This window comes from Xenia sp. Carnegie-2017, unplaced genomic scaffold, assembly GCF_021976095.1.
Source record: "Xenia sp. Carnegie-2017 unplaced genomic scaffold, XeniaSp_v1 HiC_scaffold_1, whole genome shotgun sequence".
Classification (NCBI taxonomy): domain Eukaryota; kingdom Metazoa; phylum Cnidaria; class Anthozoa; order Malacalcyonacea; family Xeniidae; genus Xenia; species Xenia sp. Carnegie-2017.
In genome coordinates, this window is record NW_025813402.1 from 10200640 (window position 1) to 10220367 (window position 19728).

Sequence of the window (19728 nt, forward strand, 5' to 3'; positions counted from 1 at the left end):
AATGTCCTTGAAATAGATACTTGGCAGTATATTGAAGAAAACAGTCCGTTAGGTGATGACGAACTTGCAGTCATACAAAAAATATACCGTCATGTTGCGTATCGAAGATGTTCGAGATGGATTTTCCATATTCTTGGCAAGAAATGTCGAAGGCCATTTCCATCTTGCATGTACAAATGCATACGAGGGAAGTATTGGTCATCTGATGCACTTTACACTCATTTCAAATATGCCAAGTAAATTGAAATTGGATTTGAGGTATTTGCGATTTCAAGGCTTTTAAATTTTCATCATGTATTGTTGCATTTCATGGTTTGGCAACCACAACTTTCCGTACATGGACGATTCTTATTCCTACAATAACATCGGCTTGTAGCACATTTTCCTTGCAAAGACATACTTTGTCATTTATTTTATCGTCGGGCAAAGCAGGCGTTGTAAATCTACTGTGTCTGCGAAGAATGACTTCATTTTTTGGCTGCCTTTGCTTCCCACACAAGTATGTTTCCACAAGTGAGGGAGGTTCTTTCGGAAGCAATGTTTTTGCATTCTCCAATGCTATTTTTGTGGTGTTGAAATCTTTGCGAAGTCTCAGACACTCAGTCAGAACATCTTGCACATAATCTGAAAATTTTAAATGTATTTTGCATTAACATTTTGTCATTAATGATTCTAATTTGTCTATTAATTCTTACTGTAGGTAGGACAGTCGCTTATTGGTTTGGCCACAGCTTTTTCTCCTTTGTGAGCTTTAGGGTATGCAACTGACCATCTTTTATCCCCTTTTTGTGTTGTTGCTTGGGGTCTATTAGCATTTTCATTATAATGTAAATTTGCACAAAATAACCTGAAAAATTCACAATGGGTAACTGTATAGGCTGGAATAACACATTACTCTTTATTGGTCAAAGCAACCCTTTTTTAAAGTAAAATATGTGAGAAAAAATGCATGTTTTCACCTGGCCATGATTGAGTGATATGGATAGTATGTATTTTTTGATGCAAAAAGATTATCAAGTGAATGCTTTGCCTCCAAGCCTGATGTTTGTTGGTGACTTGACAACTTTCTAACTGCACTTATCAATCTTGGTCTTGAAATAAGTTCAGTTAGTTTCTTATGAGCTGCACTACCTTAAAAAGTATAAAGAGGTCAGTCTTATGAATAGATTGATAGGAAGCAAGATTATAATATACATGCAAATGCTTGAGACCTGTTAAAGAACAGGTGCCCGTGCACTTATTTTTTTGTGTATAGTGATGAAGTCTCCATGAATGAATTGGAGCTAGATACTACCCTTTACCTTTTTTTAACCATTGCCGTTTAGTAGCTTCATGCAAGCATTTGGTAAACACCTTGTTGTCTTCATGAGTATGAATATCAGCAATGTGATTTGCCAAACTTTTCCACTTTTCTTCTTTTTCAATTTCAGTGCTGCTGGAGCTTGCCACCCAATACAAATGATTTATGATGGACTGTTAGATAAAGTTTAAGATATAGCTACAAGTATCACTCATACTTCTCTGGAATGGCATGATATACATTTTTTAAATGTAGTTACCCCAATCCAAGGCTTAATTGCACAAAATTTCTTCTTTTTTGCAAGTTTAAGTAACCTCTTTTTCTCTCCTAAAAGGTTCAATTTAAATACATCATACTTAATCACATGATTCACAATTCCAGTGATTTGATCCACAACTGATGCACTTATATTTGAGTGATTAATACTTGCAAACAGAGAATTAGCTGCACCTTTGGCCACATGCCAAACATCATAAACATGTTCTATTTCTGGCTTCTCCTTAGCCATGTAAGATGTAACTTGGATGTGTCTGTCAGTCACAAGCTTGGTAATTTTAACATCACCATTTTCGAGGTATGCAAGTTGACGCTTGATGGATTCTAGCTCCATGGCGTTGGAATTCTTGACTTCAGTGCTCTGAGTATTGATAAAGTATAGAGAAATATCATACGAAAGAAGACTATATTATATCAACGGAATATTTTCAGACGATCATTATAATATGTTAATAACCTCTGTCATTACCTTTATGATCTGTGTATCAAGTATGACATTGTTATCGACGTCCAAAGAACTCCCGGAACCAAACAACCCGATGTGACCTGGGCTATCTACTCGCATATCTGACGCAATACAGCAAGTTTGTCCTTTTAGTTTTTGTAACAATCTCTTTTTCTCACCACCCCAAACATTGAACACGGCAGGTATAACATACGCCGATTGCAATCTTGAAAATTCACGACGTGTGAAACATTTTATTTTCAATGCACTGAGAAGTCGAAGAACCTTAGCCCATTCTAGCCCTGTGGCCAAGATGCCTGAGGCCAGCATCAGGTGAAATACCGGTAGTCTATTACACAAGGGGCCTGTGCACCATGTAAAGCTATGGGTTTCGTCTAGTAAGCATTGAACAGATATTCTGGAAAAGGTTCCAATGGTGTTTGCTACGCTAACAAGGCATTTACTACCACATTTAGAGCAGCGATCGAAACATTCAACCAGGAATCTTCAAACACAATAAATTTCCTTTGATCTTGCGGAAGCTTGTTGCGTGACAAAATCTTACTCGTGCATTTAGATTCTACATTGCTGTTAATATTGTCTTCGAACTCTGAGTCTTCACTATTTGTATCTCCAAGTACGAATTCTTCAGTATCTGTATCTTGCTCCTGATCATATTCATTTCTATCATTTTTGTCCACAGTTTTGGAAAATCTGTTATCGTCAAGACCAATATCAGATGTGCCAAATGGCAACTGTACACAACCCAGAGTGGCTTTTGTTTCATCTGTCTGTGAACTAGTGGATGTCATTTTTGCCTTTTTTGTAAAAAGGTCTGCCTTTAGTCTCTCTGCCGTTATGAATGTTTGAACAGCGACACTTTTAAATTGTTTTTGATTATTGTAGCATCTTCACGGCTTTCCAATTTGTGTCGCTTTGTCTTTTTTATTTTGTGTAATTTTTCTTTTTGACAAAGAACTAGCATGGTGCGTTGTTTGGATTAAATCTGAGTTCTCATGGAAAATAACCTCCCCACGAGAACTGCATGCATCTGCGTATACAATTTCTTCTTCGACTGGGGCACATTTGTTCTCTATGTATTCTCCTACCATGGCATCAATATCCTGTCATGAAGCAAAATAGCCAGAAACTAAAGTTAGCAAGTTTCTGTGAAAGTAGAAATAATTTCTTTTCCTAAATATTAAAGACTTTTTCACATTTTACCTTTCTTCTCGAGTGACTGCCTGTGCATCGACTCTTTGCAGTTAGTTTTTCAGCATCACTTGCGGTCTTGGGTTTATTTAATGTGGGTATAGCATCACCCTTTAGCATGGCTTTCTTTTTCCCCGAAAAGTTAATTGAATTTAGAAAAGACGGCGAACAGGATGGTATATAGGCATCGTTCTCAAAATGCAGAGAGCAAATAGTCGAGTTCTTTGTAGGTTTGTAACCCTTTCTTTTACAAAATTCAATCCAAATTTTTTCTCGTTTTTTTTCATCTGTATTTTTTACGCCGTTTGGGAAAGTGAAAAAATGAATAGAATTGTCAGAATTATTTTTGCTGTTACTGTAACATCCATATACTGCGCAGTACATGATCGCTGAAATCTTTCGCACAATCTGCCTTCTGCAATACGACTCTAATTCATCAAATTTGTATGACCAGTTCATACACCAATAACAACAACTTTTCCGAACTCCCGAACCAACGCTTGCAAGCTATATTTATGTATAATTATTCGGAAGTGGTTTTTGGGCGTCCACATATGACGCACAACTTTACCATCCCGTTTCTACCTACATCCTACCGCAATGGCGCATTGCGGTGAGGAAGTGTTCTCTTAACATGACTATACTATTTTACATCAACATAATATCCGTTATATCTTATAATCTATAATATGACACAGTCACACACTACACAACATAACATTACAATTTACAACAAAATCTGCTGTCTACAAAAATACAATTCTTAAAACTTTCTTCTATTTGTAATCATCTCTCAGACTTTGGCGAATATGTTTCATGAAGCTTTAGCTGTCATATTTGTTGATGTTTTTAATCGTGTACGATTTCCTACGAGTGGAAATGAACATGGACACGAACAAGCTCCGATACAACCATACAAAATGTATACTGAATATATAAATATATAACTTATTTTTCTTTATTTATTTCATTATATATATTGCATGTACATGATGTAAAAAAAGTGTGAAAAAACGTTTTTTTAAGAATAATTCACAATGACTTCATCAAAACACATATAAAAGTATATTGTGTTACCAGATATGCCTCCCAGTTGTGACGTCATTGCATAAATCTGCATATCACATTATATTCAAAACAAATCAAAATGGCCGCGGAACTTTTAAATTGGAGTCAGAAAAACCTTTGTTACATGAAGACAAAAACTTTGGTTGAACTAACAAAGGTATATTATAAGTCTATGCGATATTTCCCGTTAATTAAGCCTAACTTAAAATATACGTCCCATGTCCTTTAAAACACGTTTTCCATCAAATACAACAGTAAAAAACAATTCTTAACTGTTTATTATTATTTTACTGTCCTTAACCATCACAAAAAATGTATAAAAGTCAAGAAATTGAAGAAAACACTAAGATTTATATTACAGTGTACTTTCCATTTCTCTTAATTAGCGTATAACTTAAAAACTACACGGTAGAATTTTTTTAAACTTGGCCAGAATATAGATAATTATATTGCCTAAAATATATCCAAAATCTGGAGAGTGCACAAAAAAATAAGTTGTAGGAAATGATCTACATAGTTACATAGTTAGATGACACGATTGCGCGTAATATGATCTTGAATTATTAAGTTAAGAATTTCAAGTCGTTCCTAAACAAAGGCCTGTAAAGATAAAACTACACGGTAGAATTTGTTTAAACTTGGCTATATTGTAGATATTTTTATTGTCTATAACATATCCAAAATCTGGAGAGTGCACAAAAATATAAAAGGAATAGTATTCCTTGAGAATAAACCGTGAAGTTGGCACCACATTCGACAAACAGCTCTATAGCTACACGGTGGTATTTTTAAACTTGGCCATACTGTTGATATGTTTATTCTCTGAATATATAATCTGGAGAGTGCACAATAAGTTAGAAATCATCTACAAATTCGGATGACACGAATACGCGTATTATAATCTTATATAATTAACCTTTTATATCCAGGTAACTTTGCAAACAAAGGCCTGTAAATAAAAAACTACAAGGTAGAATTTTTTTAAACTTGGCAATATTGTAGATATTCTTATTGTCTAAAATATATCCAAAATCTGGAGAGTGCACAAAAAAATAAGTTGTAGAAAATCATCTACAAAGTCGGATGACACGAATACGCGTAATATAATATTATATAATTAACTTCCTATACCAGGTAACTTTGCAAACAAAGGCCTATAAAAAAAACTACACGGTAGAATTTTTAAACTTGGCTATATTGTAGATTTTTATTATCTATAACATATCCAAAATCTGGAGAGTGCACAAAAAATATAAAGGAATAGTATTCCTTGAGAATAAACCGTGAAGTTGGCACCACATTCGACAAACAGTTTATAGCTAAAACATAAGGTAATTTTTAAACTCAAGTATATTATAGAATTTTATATTGTCTAAAATATATCCAAAATCTGGAGAATGCACAAAAAAATAAGTTATAGAAAATCATCGGCAAAGTTGAATGACAAGATTACGCGTAATATAATCTTATATAATTTGAGTCATCCAACTTTGACGATGTTTTTCTATCATTTATATTTTTGTGCACTTTCCAAATTTTGGATATATTTTAGACAATATAAAATTCTATAACATACTTGAGTTTGAAAAAATTCTACCGTGTAGTTTTTTATTTACAGGCCTTTGTTTAGCAATGACTTGAAATTCTCAACTTAATTATATAAGATCATATTACGCGCATTCGTGTCATCTAACTATGTAACTATGTCGATGATTTTCTATAACTTATTTTTTTGTGCACTCTCCAAATTTTGGATATATTTTAGACAATAAGAATATCTACAATATGGCCAAGTTTAAAAAATTCTACCGAGTTTTTATTTACAGGCCTTTGTTTGCAAAGATACCTGGATATAGGAAGTTAATTATATAATATTATATTACGCGTATTCGTGTCATCCGACTTTGTAGATGATTTTCTACAACTTATTTTTTTGTGCACTCTCCAGATTTTGGATATATTTTAGACAATACGAATATCTACAATATGGCCAAGTTTAAAAAAATTCTACAGCGTAGTTTTTTATTTACAGGCCTTTGTTTGCAAAGATACCTGGATATAGGAAGTTAATTATATAATATTATATTACGCGTATTCGTGTCATCCGACTTTGCCGATGATTTTCTACAACTAATTTTTTTGTGCACTCTCCAGATTTTGGATATATTTCAGGCAATAAAAATATCTACAATATGGCCAAGTTTAAAAAAATTCTACCTTGTAGTTTTTTATTTACAGGCCTTTGTTTGCAAAGTTACCTGGATATAGGAAGTTAATTATATAATATTATATTACGCGTATTCGTGTCATCCGACTTTGTAGATGATTTTCTACAACTTATTTTTTTGTGCACTCTCCGGATTTTGGATATATTTTAGGCAATATAATTATCTATATTCTGGCCAAGTTTAATAAAATTCTACAATGTAGTTTTTAAGTTATACGCTAATTAAGAGAAATGGAAAGTACACTGTAATATAAATCTTAGTGCTTTCTTCAATTTCTTGACTTTTATACATTTTTTGTGATGGTTAAGGACAGTAAAATAATAATAAACAGTTAAGAATTGTTTTTTACTGTTGTATTTGATGGAAAACGTGTTTTAAAGACGATTTTTCGATTTATCATTGTGATGATCTCTTTTAGTTGAATGTGGTGTTGAATGTTGTGATGAATGTTGTGTTGAATGTCGTCCCCAATGTGGTGCCAATTTCACGGTAGTGCAACAGTTGGCTGTCAAGTTTCCTCTTCAGCAATGAGCGTGTTTTCCAGGTTATTTTGTTCGTCATCTGATAACTTGCCAATTGGGTCTATCCACCTTTCTGCGCACATGTCTGCATGAGCCTCTATGTCTGCACGTGAATAGTATCCAAGACATGTAGGGCATTGATGTTGCAATAGATATTTTTCTATTCCATGCAGAGACAATTGTCCTTGTGACACACTACAAACTTGAGACGTTGAGGTAAATGAACTTTGAGAAGACAAAGAAGAGGATTGGAGGATTTTATTACTTGCATCTTCATTGAAATCCCTACAACCTGTTGTGGCCAAAGAGTTTGATGTTGAAGGTTGAGACTCATGATACTTCATCGAAATCTCTTCAAGTTCCTTGTCAGAACTTTCATCAGAAATTGAATTTTCAAAATCATCTTCTGTACATAGCCAGAAATACATTTTGGAGAATGGCAGCAACAAATCTTCTTTATATTTTGAAAGCACAAATGGTATGTTGGTCTCGGGTAAATACCTCACAATTGACATGTCATTATACAAAAGAACATATTTGTTATACTTGTTAAATTGTTTATGATGCCTTGAATGTTTGTCAATTGCTTTTTCAAGTAGAGCATTTCCATCAACATCTTCATCAACTGCAATTGTTATTGTCCTTGACTTCACCCTTACCAATACACCATCTCCATTTTTGTCTTTCACAATGCCAACCTGCACCTTCACCTCTTTTGACAACTTTGCTTTTTTTCCACCAGGTTTTGGCTTAAATTTTGATGATCTGTCTTCCTCTTTCTTCTTACGAAACTCTTCAAATGAAAGGGGCTTTACTCCAATGGTCTTGCTTGGAGGTTTTGAGCCTATTTCCGTGTTTAAATACAGTTTGAAATATATTGTTAAAGAAAATAATACAACAGCCAAAAATATGAGAAAACATATGAGAAGAATAGGGATAGATAAGAAGATTTTAAATAAATAAAAAGTAGAATGAACAACTTCCATTTTACAATTGAACGAACGTTCGTGCACTTGTATTTTATAAACTGTAGGGTTGTGTACTTACCGACATCTGATAATGCACAAAATCCACAGTTGTGGCAAAATTTGGCTTTATCCAAAAGCTTTGTTCCAAAACTTTGGCAGAACATTTTGCCATAAAAATTCCACTTTCAGACTCGTGTTTTATGAGATTCACTGATAAGATTTACCCACAGATCTAATAATACACTATTATTAGATCTGTATTATTAGATCTGTGGATTTACCAAATAGATTTCCTCGAAACTTCAAGTAACTGCATTATATTCAACTCATGCGCGCGCACAAGTCTGAACGTTGCACGGAAAACAAGCAATATTGTACGGCGAAGCAACAAATGTTCCATGGAAAACATAGTATTTTGCGTGGAAATATTAAATGTTCCATGGAAAACATAGTATTTTGCATGGAAATATTAAATGTTCCATGGAAAACATAGTATTTTGCACGGAAATATTAAATGTTCCATGAAAATTCCACTTTCAGACTCGTGTTTTATGAGATTCACTGATAAGATTTACCCACAGATCTAATAATACACTATTATTAGATCTGCATTATTAGACTGTGGATTTACCAAATAGATTTCCTCGAAAATTCAAGTAACTGCATTATATTCAACTCATGCGCGCGCACAAGTCTGAACGTTGCACGGAAAACAAGCAATATTGTACGGCGAAGCAACAAATGTTCCATGGAAAACATAGTATTTTGCGTGGAAATATTAAATGTTCCATGGAAAACATAGTATTTTGCGTGGAAATATTAAATGTTCAATGAAAAACGTAATATTTTGCATGGAAGTATTGTGTCCCTTAGGGCCACCATAGTTTCTTTAGGCAACACGTTGGAATTAGCCGTAAAAGGAAAATAGTAATAACCTGAATTGGTGTTTCAGTCCAGCTCGTTGCTTTCCCAACAAACAATGAAATGCCATATATCTGCACGAAGAATTCAAAACGAAGACGCAAAAAATGCTCTTGAGTTCACGCAAATACGAGAAGACTGGTTGATTTTGAATCGATCAAAGTTTTACATTTCATATTTTCCTGCATTTTCCCTTCTTTTCAATTACGAAGAAACGCCGATTTTGTAAGGGAAGTTTCTTAGAGGTAGAGATGTGTAGGAGCCGATTGCGGTGTGTGATTAAGTTCAAAGACAAATGCGGTTACTTTAAAATAATATAACTTTATTTTGTTTCGTAAAGAAGATATTTACACATATTTAACTTTAAAAAATATGATTATCAACAAATAAATTATTTTACCTCTTTATATATAAAACCTGGTTGTGTAGTGTGCTTAAATGCTTTCGTATTTAACAGCCATACACTTCTACTCGAAGACAAGCTGCAGCTATATACTTAATTGGATAAATGCGGATGAACCGAGCAGATCGAGGGTGTTTCAGAAGATTTAGAACGGGTGTCATGTGATCACAGTTTCCATCAAACACCTAAATAACATATAAAACGTCAATATCAAACGAATAACGGAGAAATAACATCTACAAATTAGCTGCCACATACAACCTCTTGTAAAACGTATGGAATATTCAAATACACTGAAAAACGTATAGACTTGAATATTGCACACAATGCCGCGAGTTTTAATGCATGTAGTATAGATCGATCAAGTAAGCTGAGATGGATATAACGGACAAGCCCTTCGCTTGCTACAAATCATAAATGTGTACCCACAACGTTTAGTTACTAAGGGCGTAGCGGAATCTATGGTTTTTCTGTTTTTTCAAGTTTGCCGAAAAATTAGGCGTGGGATGGTCGTGGTTTTGGCGTAGTTAAAAGTATTGAAAATTGTTAAGTTTCACAAATAAAGGAACAATTCACTTCCAGGATAATGATTGGGGGCGCCTGGCACCCCCCGTCCCCGAACACTTTGATCAAAACGCACTGATCACTGTGCCCTACGAGAACTTATAAATGACAGCGCTCATTAGAGTGTTTATGGCGTAAATTTGTGAAATGCTACCAAGTAAGGTTTTTGTTCCAAACCTTCTAACGCATTTAAAAAAGTGCCACGAAACCTTAATCGATTCACCCAACAATCAACTTACTTTAACTTCATCATTTTCTTGGTAGTCCGTCCAGACTCGTCTATCATTACTGAACTTTAAGCTGTATGATTTCACGTGCTCAAAGTAAACATCTCTTCCTTGAGTGGCTATGGCCGTAATTCTTCTTCTTCTTCCGAAATCAATTTGTAAATATTGATTTTTAAATCCAGGTCTTGCACACCACCCACCAACAAACCTCTTTTGATGATCGTCTTCCTTGTAAAGACGAGCAGAGTGGGCAGGTGCACTCCATCCGCCACCTAATGGAAGAACGTGAGTGTAACTTTAGTTTGAAGCAGAAAAAAAGTTAAGATGCACAAGCAATATAATTTATACCAGAATTCCATACCTGGAGCAAAGACAGTTGTTCCGTACATGTTAATGTCTGGAATAATATCTTTAGAATGAACCCCAAGAGGGTCAACACAAGAGCCTGGAAATGAAAAACGTTGAATTACATACATGCATTTAAATTTGCGTTTGAAGTGTAGTGACTGAGTTGTTATTTACCTTCCGGTTGTATAATTTTTCGATCACAGACAGTAAATCGCTGGCAACTTAACATGCAATTATCAAAGACCCAACGATCTGTGCGACATCGGTTAGCTTTTGCCCAAGCCTTACAGTTAGGACTTCGATCCGCACAAAGGACACCTGAAATACAAATTGACGTTACCGCGAAACGATCATGTTGAAGTTTTAAGAGGCCATATATTACCTGTATATTTCCCCGATGGCAGACGTCTTTCACCTTGCCTGATTGCTCTTGTCGTTGGTGTGGTTGCTTTTGTTGTTGGTCTGGTTGCTCTTGTTGTTGGTGGTCTGGTTGCTCTTGTTGTTGGTGGTCTGGTTGCTCTTGTTGTTGGTGGTCTTGTTGCTCTTGTTGGTGGTCTAGTTGCTCTTGTTGGTGGTCTGGTTGCCATTGTTCTTGGTGGTCTGGTTGTTCTTGTTCTTGGTGGTCTGGTTGCTCTTGTTCTGGGTTTGGTTGCAATTGTTGTTGGTATGGTTGCTCTTGTTGTTGATTTTGTAAAATCTAGAAAGAAATGCAGTTTATTTTAATTCATTGCAGGAAAAATTCCTTGTTCTTTTTGCAAAAAAATCTAGGAGAATGGAGAGCAAAGGAAGTTATTTTATGTTTTACCTTGACAGATTCCGCATGATTTTTCACAATTCTTTATCATAAAAGAACGATGCTTTTTATGAACACAATATTTATATGCAGCCCAATCTGGACAATCTTCAGGGTACTTATTTTCACATGGTTTGTCACATACACTACAGCTTTTTGGACAAAATTTCAACATAGGATCAGGGGCCAACGTGCAGTGGCCGTTGGTCGCCCAATTTTCACAATGAATATGCTGATCGCTACATCCTCCTCCTGAAAAGACAGAATCTAAATGCATGAATATATGCATATGTTTTTCAACATCTTGCCATAAATCGAGAAACATGTTTACCATTGACTAATGATAGCAAGACAGCTGTATTCAATGAGACTCAGTGAATTGTAAATATGGGAACTAGATATTCAATTTGAATTGAAAGTGTGGACGCTTCACAGTATTAATGAACTATAATTACCTGTCGAGGCGAAATCCACTCTACTACTTGCGTCACTTATATTTCTGATATCTGTAGCACGTGAAAGTTTGACCTCTGAATGGAAAAAATCGATTGTTGCAGCAATAGGAGATGAATAATTGAGCAAATGAAGACAAAGTTACTTACGAGAACATCTATACATTCTGTTTGTTTGTGTAGCATCTGACTCACTTAAAGTTCGGTAAGGTCTTGCTGTTTGCCTTATTTTGTATTTCTTGGTGTGATTGTATCATATCTTCTATCAACTGCAAACGCATTAAATGGATAATGCATGATAGAGTTGAAGTCATAAGGTTCACCATAGTTATTGACTTGTTCTTTTACGATATCAAAGTTGTACAAAAGAGCTAAAAAAGTAAATAAAATTAAATTAATGTTTAGTCAAATGCGGAAAACGTTGGTAACTAAAACAAATTGACTTTTTTGAGGGTTTTATTAAAATGAAAATAATATGAAATGTTATTTTCTAGCCTGTTCACACAAACTATGAAACATTTAATAGTTAACATTTGAAGTCTTTCCATCCACAAATTTCTGATGATGAGAGCAACAGCCAGTAATTTTGTGAGAAACTGTCTTTTAGAGACTAACAATATGAGCACAATAATATAAGCATTGTAAAGGTTCCTTGTAAAACTCAAACTGAGCTAGCACACGCTCAAACAACGCTTAAAAATACGTTTGCGCAATGCGTACAGGTGGGTAACCTGCCGATATCATACATGTCAATTTATTAGGCAGCGATGATTTTAATTATTGTTTCCACCGAGGAGCCTGTGCTGATTGCAAATAACTTCAGCTGGATCTTTAGACGCGGACAGACGCTTCACAGTTCACATACAGCAAACGTATTAGATTTATACTATGATATGTATTGGATCATTTTTGATGTCTGATTTACCTTACGCTTAGTACAACTTTTACCGTAAAACTTTGATCAGAAAGCACATTTGAGCAAGCGTAATTACTTAGTTATAAAATTCACTTTAATTCAGTTGAGCACACCAAATTTAGTATTTCCCAACGAAAAACACGCTCTGAACCTCAAAACCTCAGAATCTCATACGAACACTTTCAGTATAGTTGTGTATTTGTTCCTGAACTTACATGGAATAACGTTTGCGCGATTGATTGTAATATGCTGATCTCGGTCAGGTCGACTTTGCTCGTGCCAAAATCCGATCACATGACCAAGCTCGTGAATCATTACGTGTTTGAAATCACAACCTTTGCCAATAGAGATTTGTACTTTTTTCCTCTTGTAACCAACGAATGTAGCCCAACAACTAAAATAGAACCGGATTTATCATAAAATGATTATGAATGCAATGTATACGACAAAAACAGATTACTCACCCAGCCGATCTGATAAACTCGAGGTAAATTTGGTGACTAGCTTGTTTCTCCACAAATCTCACACATGTTTTTTCCTCCCATAATTTCATGGCTTCTCTCGTCGCACTTACTGCACGTGTGTTGCTTGCTTCATAAGAAAGAATGGAAAATTGGTTTCAAAACGTGAAAAGGTCAGTGCATGTTTTTAATACTTACCAACTGAGCAGTCAAATATATAAGGAATTATGCCATTAGGCCAAGGTGTTCGTGTACCAGCTTCTCCAATTTCTCCATTAGGCCAGCGTCCGGGATCCTTTATATCCCCTTGAAACATTCGATTAGTTTCATCCTCATATTCTGGACTTAGAGCTTCATTCCCTGTAATGAAAACACTTTAGTAATTAATGTGGGTGCTAGTATGGAACGATACGTCGAAGATATTTAGCTCATACCCTTAATAAAGGGACCAATTCGCTCTATTGGTGGCTCTGGTGGCTCTGTTGGCTCTGGTGGCTCTGGTGGCAACTCGCATTGGACTTTCACGACAAATAAGACGAGTAATGTGCAAAAATATTCCATCCTTAAAAGAATTGCTCGTTCGTATGAATAACAAGTAAGGGTATATTGGGCCAAAAGGCGGTTAACGTGTAATATTACATTTTAAATATTTCAAATACGATTGAGTTCTATTCATCTGATTCCTTGCCTTCTTCATAATAACAATTGTGTACATTTATTTCTTAATAGCAATTAAAGACTGAATATAGATGCTTGTGCGCAATGTATTTGTGTACCAATGATAACGATTCAAACGTGGTTTGTCATTGGTATAGCGCATTTATTAAGGCCAATTATAAATGCAGCTTTTGTTGTACACGAGGAAAATGCAGTAACGTCATTTTACAAACCTTTTCATCTTTGAGTATGCTCTTCTCAGTAAGTTAGCGTTTTGACTGTTTTATAAAACTCAGTTGTATGTTTTTTATATACACACACAAATGTATATTTCCGCCCTACCTTTTCAACAGGACGTACGTCAACAAGGGCAAGAACATCCTTTATAGAACGGATGATTGGTCATCGTCCGATATTAAGAACAACACCAGGATGTGCGCGAGGAAGTGAGACATTTATCTTTCTTAATTTTCCGTTGCAGAAAAGTCTGCCGCCCTGTATGATGAATTTTCATAGAAATACGTTGATTCCAGCGTTGATTCATCTTTAGGTCTTTAAAGTTTTCATGTTGATAATTTATACAATGAAAATTTACGATGAAAGTCGTAACACTCAAACTGAGACGAAGTTATCAAAGTTTGTAAAAAAGTTATTCGACAAAAGAGAGATAATAGGAGACATTTTTAGATTGCGTATTGCGATTTTCCGTTTTGCTTTTATACGGTGCGACAATCTGGGGGAAAAAGGAATGAAATCAGTGAATTATTGTAAAATAAAACCTCGAAGTGTTTAAACATAAACAGCTCCACAAATTAAGCCAATATATGATACAAACAATGGAACAAATACAGCGGAAGCAGATACTTTACTTGGTAAGACCCTTCCAACCGACTCTCTTAATTTGGCCTCGTGTCCAAATGACCTTGAATAACTGACATAGAAGAAACGTCGTAATCCGATAGTTGGCAATTAAAATAATTCAATGTTTTTGTAGACCTGGTATTGTTCTGATATTAATGTTTTAAAGAGAGTCTGGACACTGAAAGAGTTAGTTATGATAATTCATACATTGACACTTGAACAAAATAAGTTTTGTGTGCATATTTTTAACGTAAGGCGTACGTTGTGTTGTCGAGTTCGAAAGTTGATCAAATGCCAGCCAGACATACATCGATTCTGGTTCGCCATTTTTAGTCACTTTATACAAGTGCTATTTTACATCTGCTTTGCATTTAAAGAACTACAATGCCGAAAGAAAACTCTCGGTTCAGAAAGATAGCGTCTCAGAAGTAGCACATAACCACAGTTACTACAAATTTGTGCGCATGCATACATAATCGTTGTTGCTTTGGGGAGGATAGTTAACTTCAAATGCGAGAATAGTAGCAAATCCGTATATTTTATAAGATAGCAACAATAAAATAATGTAACACAGACAAATTATAGTTTCAAAGTTCAAAACCGATCTTTGCGTGAAATATTTTTCATGTTCATACTTGGTACCATTTGAAGTTGTGAACTATTTTCGCGTCTGCATAATGTTGAAATCAACATAGCGTTAACGAGCAAAGGGCACCAGGGGCGTTCTTTTGGGAGGAAAATGATAGAGATTTGGAAGCGTATGGATGGCAGTTCAACAGCACTCCGTACAGAAAGCCGTTTGTGTCGATTATTTCTATTGGTATTTTTTACTTTATTTTCTTGTTAACAATTGTTGTCAATATGCAGTAAATTACGAGGGTCAGCAACAGGACCTCTTTGAAATCTGCGGCTACGTGAATATAAAAACAGAACCTGTACGTGAATATAAATTTTAGCGTGTAAACTACAGTAGTGTTTACCGCTCTCCCTTTAAGAAATTGAAGCTCTATAGGCTTGATTAAATATGAATGCCAATTATCAAACACTTAGGCCCCGTCCACACGTATCCGGATTCGTTTGTATCCGCAAACATTTTGTTGCGGTTACGCTTATCGTCCACACGTATCCTGTGAAAACGCATGCTGTAACCGCAAACTTTGGAAAACGGTCTCCAGAGTGGAAACTTTTGAAAACGCATTGAATCCGGATACGTGTGGACGCACTGTAACCGAAATGATTAAAAAACGCTGACGTAATTCGATTATCTACCCACACAACGATCCTCTAAATTTTCTAATCCAGTCCTCATTTATCCTGCGTTATCCTACCGTTAAAATGGCGCCTCAACAGCAAGCGATTCTTTCGATTTTAACTGCGCTAATTTCGAGCATTATAGCGTTTATCCAATTGAATATTACCGTCGTAAATTATCAGGAAAGCTATGAAAGAGAGCGTGCGGCACTGATACGGCTGCTTTCAATACCAGTAGCCAGAAATGTGTCGTTAAAACGATTAAATAAAATACGCCAAGCACGACCTCGAAGATTTTGGGGTTAGACCCGGACGCACAAGCGCTTGGTGGGAAAGTTTTTTTGAATGAAATAGTTATTCCTGAAGAGTGGAGGGAAAACTTTCGTATGGGTCGAGTCTCTTTGTACAGGTTAGCCGAAGAGTTAAGACCCTTCATTCAAGGCAAGGACACCGTGATGAGAACATCAATCGACCCTGTAAAACAAGTGGCAATAACTTTATACATTTGTAAAATAGATTGCTAACATCTGCAAACAAATGAAAATCAGTCAGTTTGGAGCAGCTATGAAACTTACCTAACCAAACACAGACCTGATTACTTAAGATGCTACAAACCACATTTTAGGTATACTTCTGATTCCACAACATTAACTGTGTACCTTCTAGCTGTAGATAATTCAATGATGAACAAAACAAGAATTAAAGAAAACATTTAAGACAGTTATACGTGAGTAAAAGCAAACCATGCTTTTATTTATAATTCTTACACTACTGCACTAAAATTCTCATTAAATCAATCTTCATTTTCATGCTGTATTACTCATCTAGTGTTCACAGAGTTCAAAAGTTATCTGGCTGAAAATGCAAATTCTGTTCGTAATCGTTGTTGAATGTTTCATTCTCCTAATCCTGTTAGTTTGGTAATGATTCGCATTCTGTTGTATATACCAGATTGATAATGTACAGGTGGTACAAATTGAGAAGACATAGCAGGTGGTTGCTGCATAACTTGCGGAGCATTGCAAAGCCTTCAACAATGGAACCAGTTAACTGTTCCATGTTTGAAGTTAACCTCTTCATGTTTTCTCCTGCTGTCTGTCTATATCATCCATTTTTGAAAAAATCCTTTTCTTCATTTCCATATCTTCCTTGGCAATATTGAGAAGTTGAGCGTCAACAGAGAGTTTTCGTTTAAGTTTGTCTTGTCTGTAGCTCTTTAATCTGTTATTTAGTAGATCTCGTCTTTCCTTTAGGGAACTTGAATCTTTTAGTGTTGGATCTTGTTCATCATCGACTTCCAAACACTCGTGCTCATTTGAGGTTTCACTTTCCCTTCTCAGTGGAGAGATGGACCTTGTGGTAGGGATATTTTGTTGGTAGGGTTGGGAATTATGGGTGCTGGAAGAAGGAGAGCTAAATGACAAGTCAAGTTCTTGTTCGTCACTTATTTGACTCGTTTCAATGCCATTTTGTAGCGTGGTTGTAGCTGGCGAGCCACCCCATATTTCCTGGCATTTATCAAAGAAGAGAAGGACAACTCTTCCATGGCCACTTTTCTTCCACTGTCGATGGCAGCGCGAAACTTTGAGCGAATGGCTTTCATTTTGGACGTCAGAATAGCTTTTGTAAGCTCATTTTCTTGATGCGGAAATTCCTTATCAAGCTGAATAGCGTTTTCAGCGGAAGGATATTGTGATATAAACAGATCCAAAATGTCAGCATATTTTGACTGGCAGGTTTCCCAATCGAAATTTTCTGACGTTTTCGCGATTTTATATTCTGAAACGACGCTTAATAGAAGGTCCACTTCATCATCTGTCCACACAAAAGCTTCATTCTTACTTTTTTTCTTTGATGACCCCGAAGCAGTAGTTTTTGTTGGACAATTCGACATTTTACCGTATGATCGAAGCAATCTAGTCAAAAATATTGCGTGCTCATTATTCGTAACAGCGCATGCTCTGTAAGCAATAATTGCGTATTTGTATCGTTTTCGCGGCTACGTGTGGACGCACAAAAACGCACCGAGTTCGCATACGTGTGGACGCGTAAAGTTTTGTATCCGCAACAAAATTTTTGCGGATACAAACGAATCCGGATACGTGTAGACGGGGTCTTATGCTCTGGCTCCTCAAACTCGGAGTACTTAGACGAGAATTCAAACTTTAACAGCGCTAAACGATTTTGAGACACCATAATCTATTATTTGTTATATAATAACCAGAATAATTTGAACAATTTCATTGGCGAGAGCTATGATTTATGAGAATTGATGTCACCGAAATGACATCATACCCGTGTATCTATAACTGTATAGACAACGGTTGAATGTTATCTATTTGTTAATTAAACTGGGATGCGATTGTGAGATTCTATTTTTTTCACCAACATATATTACTGCCCGCTGTGCAAAGAAAGTGTCCGAAGTTAACTTGGCATGATGTATTCTGTGTTCAATGCTTATTTGTTCTAGAATTTTCTGTGTTTTAGCACGTCTAATCATTATATTACTGACGATATAGCCAAAAAAAATAGATTAGCATTATTAAAATGAAATTATATTGCTAATATCGTATTTATATCTTAACAGTTATACACATCTCATATCGGTACAGTGCACTTTTTGGTAAGAAAAATGTTCAGTATTAAAAGTATTTTGCTTTTGAGTTATAATTAATAGTGATGTCGACGTGGATTTAACAAATTTTAACAGAACGTCAAACAATGAATTTAAAATGTGAAGCAAGTCTAGCTGTGGACATGAAAGCATGCGAAATATATTTACTGTGGTCTACAGGTTCGATGTCTCCGGTCAAAGATTAAACAAGCTTAAATCGGAACAGACGTCGGCAATGTAGTCCTAACAAAATCATATAAGAAATTACTAGCAACAAAAAATAAAGCCTGAATAACAGAGAATTTTGTTGATTTGTTTGATGCAAGATATGCAAATATCGAAAAGTTTCACACCGTGACCGTGTAACATGCATTTAAGTAAAAATAGAAGGGCCAAAACTAACATCAACTAAAACATGTAAAAAACTTTAACCAAATAAATGCCATCGCACTGCAAGTATAGTGAAAGAAAATAATAAATATTGAACACTGAAGGTTAATCACTTACACGATGAAAACAATTATCTTGCTTACCGGCGGTCTCATGAAACCATTGAAATGTTTCTTACATTTCTTCGGCAACCGTATATCACACACGTTTTAAGCATGTTTTATTGTTGAAATTTTATACATTTTGCGTTTGGAATATTAAATACTTATAAAATTTTTTATCGTCGTACGAATACTATAGTTTAGTTTTTAGTGTTGATTGAAATCAGGAATCAGGAGGAAAGAAAAAGTTTCCTTAGCATGAGCCAGTGCAACTCCGCTGACATTTTCGTCCAAAATTTGCCATATAAGGTATGGCGGCATTTATGTTTTTACAGCATGTTGCACTCAATAAGATATAATAATTTGGATGAGATTGTACCATTGAGTTTTATAATAAATGGAGGGGATCATTGAGCTCTATAATAACTGGAGAGGCTATCTGAAGCGCGGCCTTAGATATCTCATGACGCCAAAAATTGGCGGATTTCACCCTTTGCCGCTGAGATTTCCAAAATTGACCATTGAGCTCTATAAATTGACTTCTATAAGACCTGGAGAGGACACGTCAATAAATTACTATAAATTATTAGCGCGTGGCCCGTGGTCAAAACATGGCGGATTTTGGTGGTCAAAATTAGCGGAAAGACGCGGGCTCATGAAATAAACACTTTGTCGCCCACCCTTATTTGACCACCACGATAGAAAATATCAAAACTATTTATTTTCCTAACATAAACACTTTTTTTAA

The 19728-nt window shown here is 35.5% G+C and overlaps 5 protein-coding genes across 5 annotated transcripts; all 5 read right to left on the reverse strand.

Annotated features, from left to right (window-relative positions):
* Window positions 1–307: 307 nt before the first annotated feature.
* Window positions 308–2833, reverse strand: LOC124438873. Its single transcript, XM_046989086.1, has 8 exons — window positions 2631–2833; window positions 2046–2526; window positions 1751–1937; window positions 1560–1627; window positions 1302–1473; window positions 960–1131; window positions 696–847; window positions 308–624 (listed from the first exon to the last, which is right to left on the reverse strand). The coding sequence occupies exons 1-8, from the start codon at window positions 2831–2833 to the stop codon at window positions 308–310; spliced, it is 1752 nt and encodes a 583-aa protein (XP_046845042.1).
* Window positions 2712–3792, reverse strand: LOC124435306. Its single transcript, XM_046985245.1, has 2 exons — window positions 3246–3792; window positions 2712–3145 (listed from the first exon to the last, which is right to left on the reverse strand). The coding sequence occupies exons 1-2, from the start codon at window positions 3690–3692 to the stop codon at window positions 2933–2935; spliced, it is 660 nt and encodes a 219-aa protein (XP_046841201.1). The 5' UTR covers window positions 3693–3792; the 3' UTR covers window positions 2712–2932.
* A 3155-nt stretch (window positions 3793–6947) lies between these two features.
* On the reverse strand, window positions 6948–8209 carry LOC124435294. Its single transcript, XM_046985234.1, has one exon. It carries the CDS (start codon window positions 8034–8036, stop codon window positions 7038–7040), a length of 999 nt encoding a protein of 332 aa, XP_046841190.1. The 5' UTR covers window positions 8037–8209; the 3' UTR covers window positions 6948–7037.
* A 1031-nt stretch (window positions 8210–9240) lies between these two features.
* Window positions 9241–14080, reverse strand: LOC124438886 (zinc metalloproteinase nas-14-like). The gene is made up of 13 exons (XM_046989095.1): window positions 13994–14080; window positions 13538–13665; window positions 13302–13463; window positions 13107–13233; window positions 12858–13036; window positions 11955–12097; window positions 11730–11802; window positions 11287–11526; window positions 10864–11178; window positions 10656–10799; window positions 10495–10578; window positions 10146–10405; window positions 9241–9527 (listed from the first exon to the last, which is right to left on the reverse strand). The coding sequence occupies exons 1-13, from the start codon at window positions 13999–14001 to the stop codon at window positions 9390–9392; spliced, it is 2001 nt and encodes a 666-aa protein (XP_046845051.1). The 5' UTR covers window positions 14002–14080; the 3' UTR covers window positions 9241–9389.
* A 2868-nt stretch (window positions 14081–16948) lies between these two features.
* On the reverse strand, window positions 16949–17790 carry LOC124438895. The gene is given in 2 exon segments (XM_046989101.1): window positions 16949–17430; window positions 17433–17790. Coding segments are annotated over 2 exon segments (816 nt in total). The 5' UTR covers window positions 17767–17790.
* Between the last annotated feature and the right edge of the window lie 1938 nt (window positions 17791–19728).

Excerpts from the sequence above, each read along its gene's own strand:
- LOC124438873 (XM_046989086.1), bottom strand. The coding sequence starts at position 2,833 with ATGACATCCACTAGTTCACAGACAGATGAAACAAAAGCCACTCTGGGT. Across the intron at positions 1,628-1,750 it reads TGTTTGGCATGTGGCCAAAG|GAGAGAAAAAGAGGTTACTT; the intron begins GTGCAGCTAATT and ends TGAACCTTTTAG. Across the intron at positions 1,474-1,559 it reads CAATTAAGCCTTGGATTGGG|TCCATCATAAATCATTTGTA; the intron begins GTAACTACATTT and ends TTTATCTAACAG.
- LOC124435306 (XM_046985245.1), bottom strand. The coding sequence starts at position 3,692 with ATGAACTGGTCATACAAATTTGATGAATTAGAGTCGTATTGCAGAAGG. Across the intron at positions 3,146-3,245 it reads GCAGTCACTCGAGAAGAAAG|GATATTGATGCCATGGTAGG; the intron begins GTAAAATGTGAA and ends GCTTCATGACAG.
- LOC124435294 (XM_046985234.1), bottom strand. The coding sequence starts at position 8,036 with ATGGAAGTTGTTCATTCTACTTTTTATTTATTTAAAATCTTCTTATCT.
- LOC124438886 (XM_046989095.1), bottom strand. Across the intron at positions 11,179-11,286 it reads ATCATGCGGAATCTGTCAAG|ATTTTACAAAATCAACAACA; the intron begins GTAAAACATAAA and ends ATTTCTTTCTAG. Across the intron at positions 10,579-10,655 it reads AAAAATTATACAACCGGAAG|GCTCTTGTGTTGACCCTCTT; the intron begins GTAAATAACAAC and ends TTTCATTTCCAG.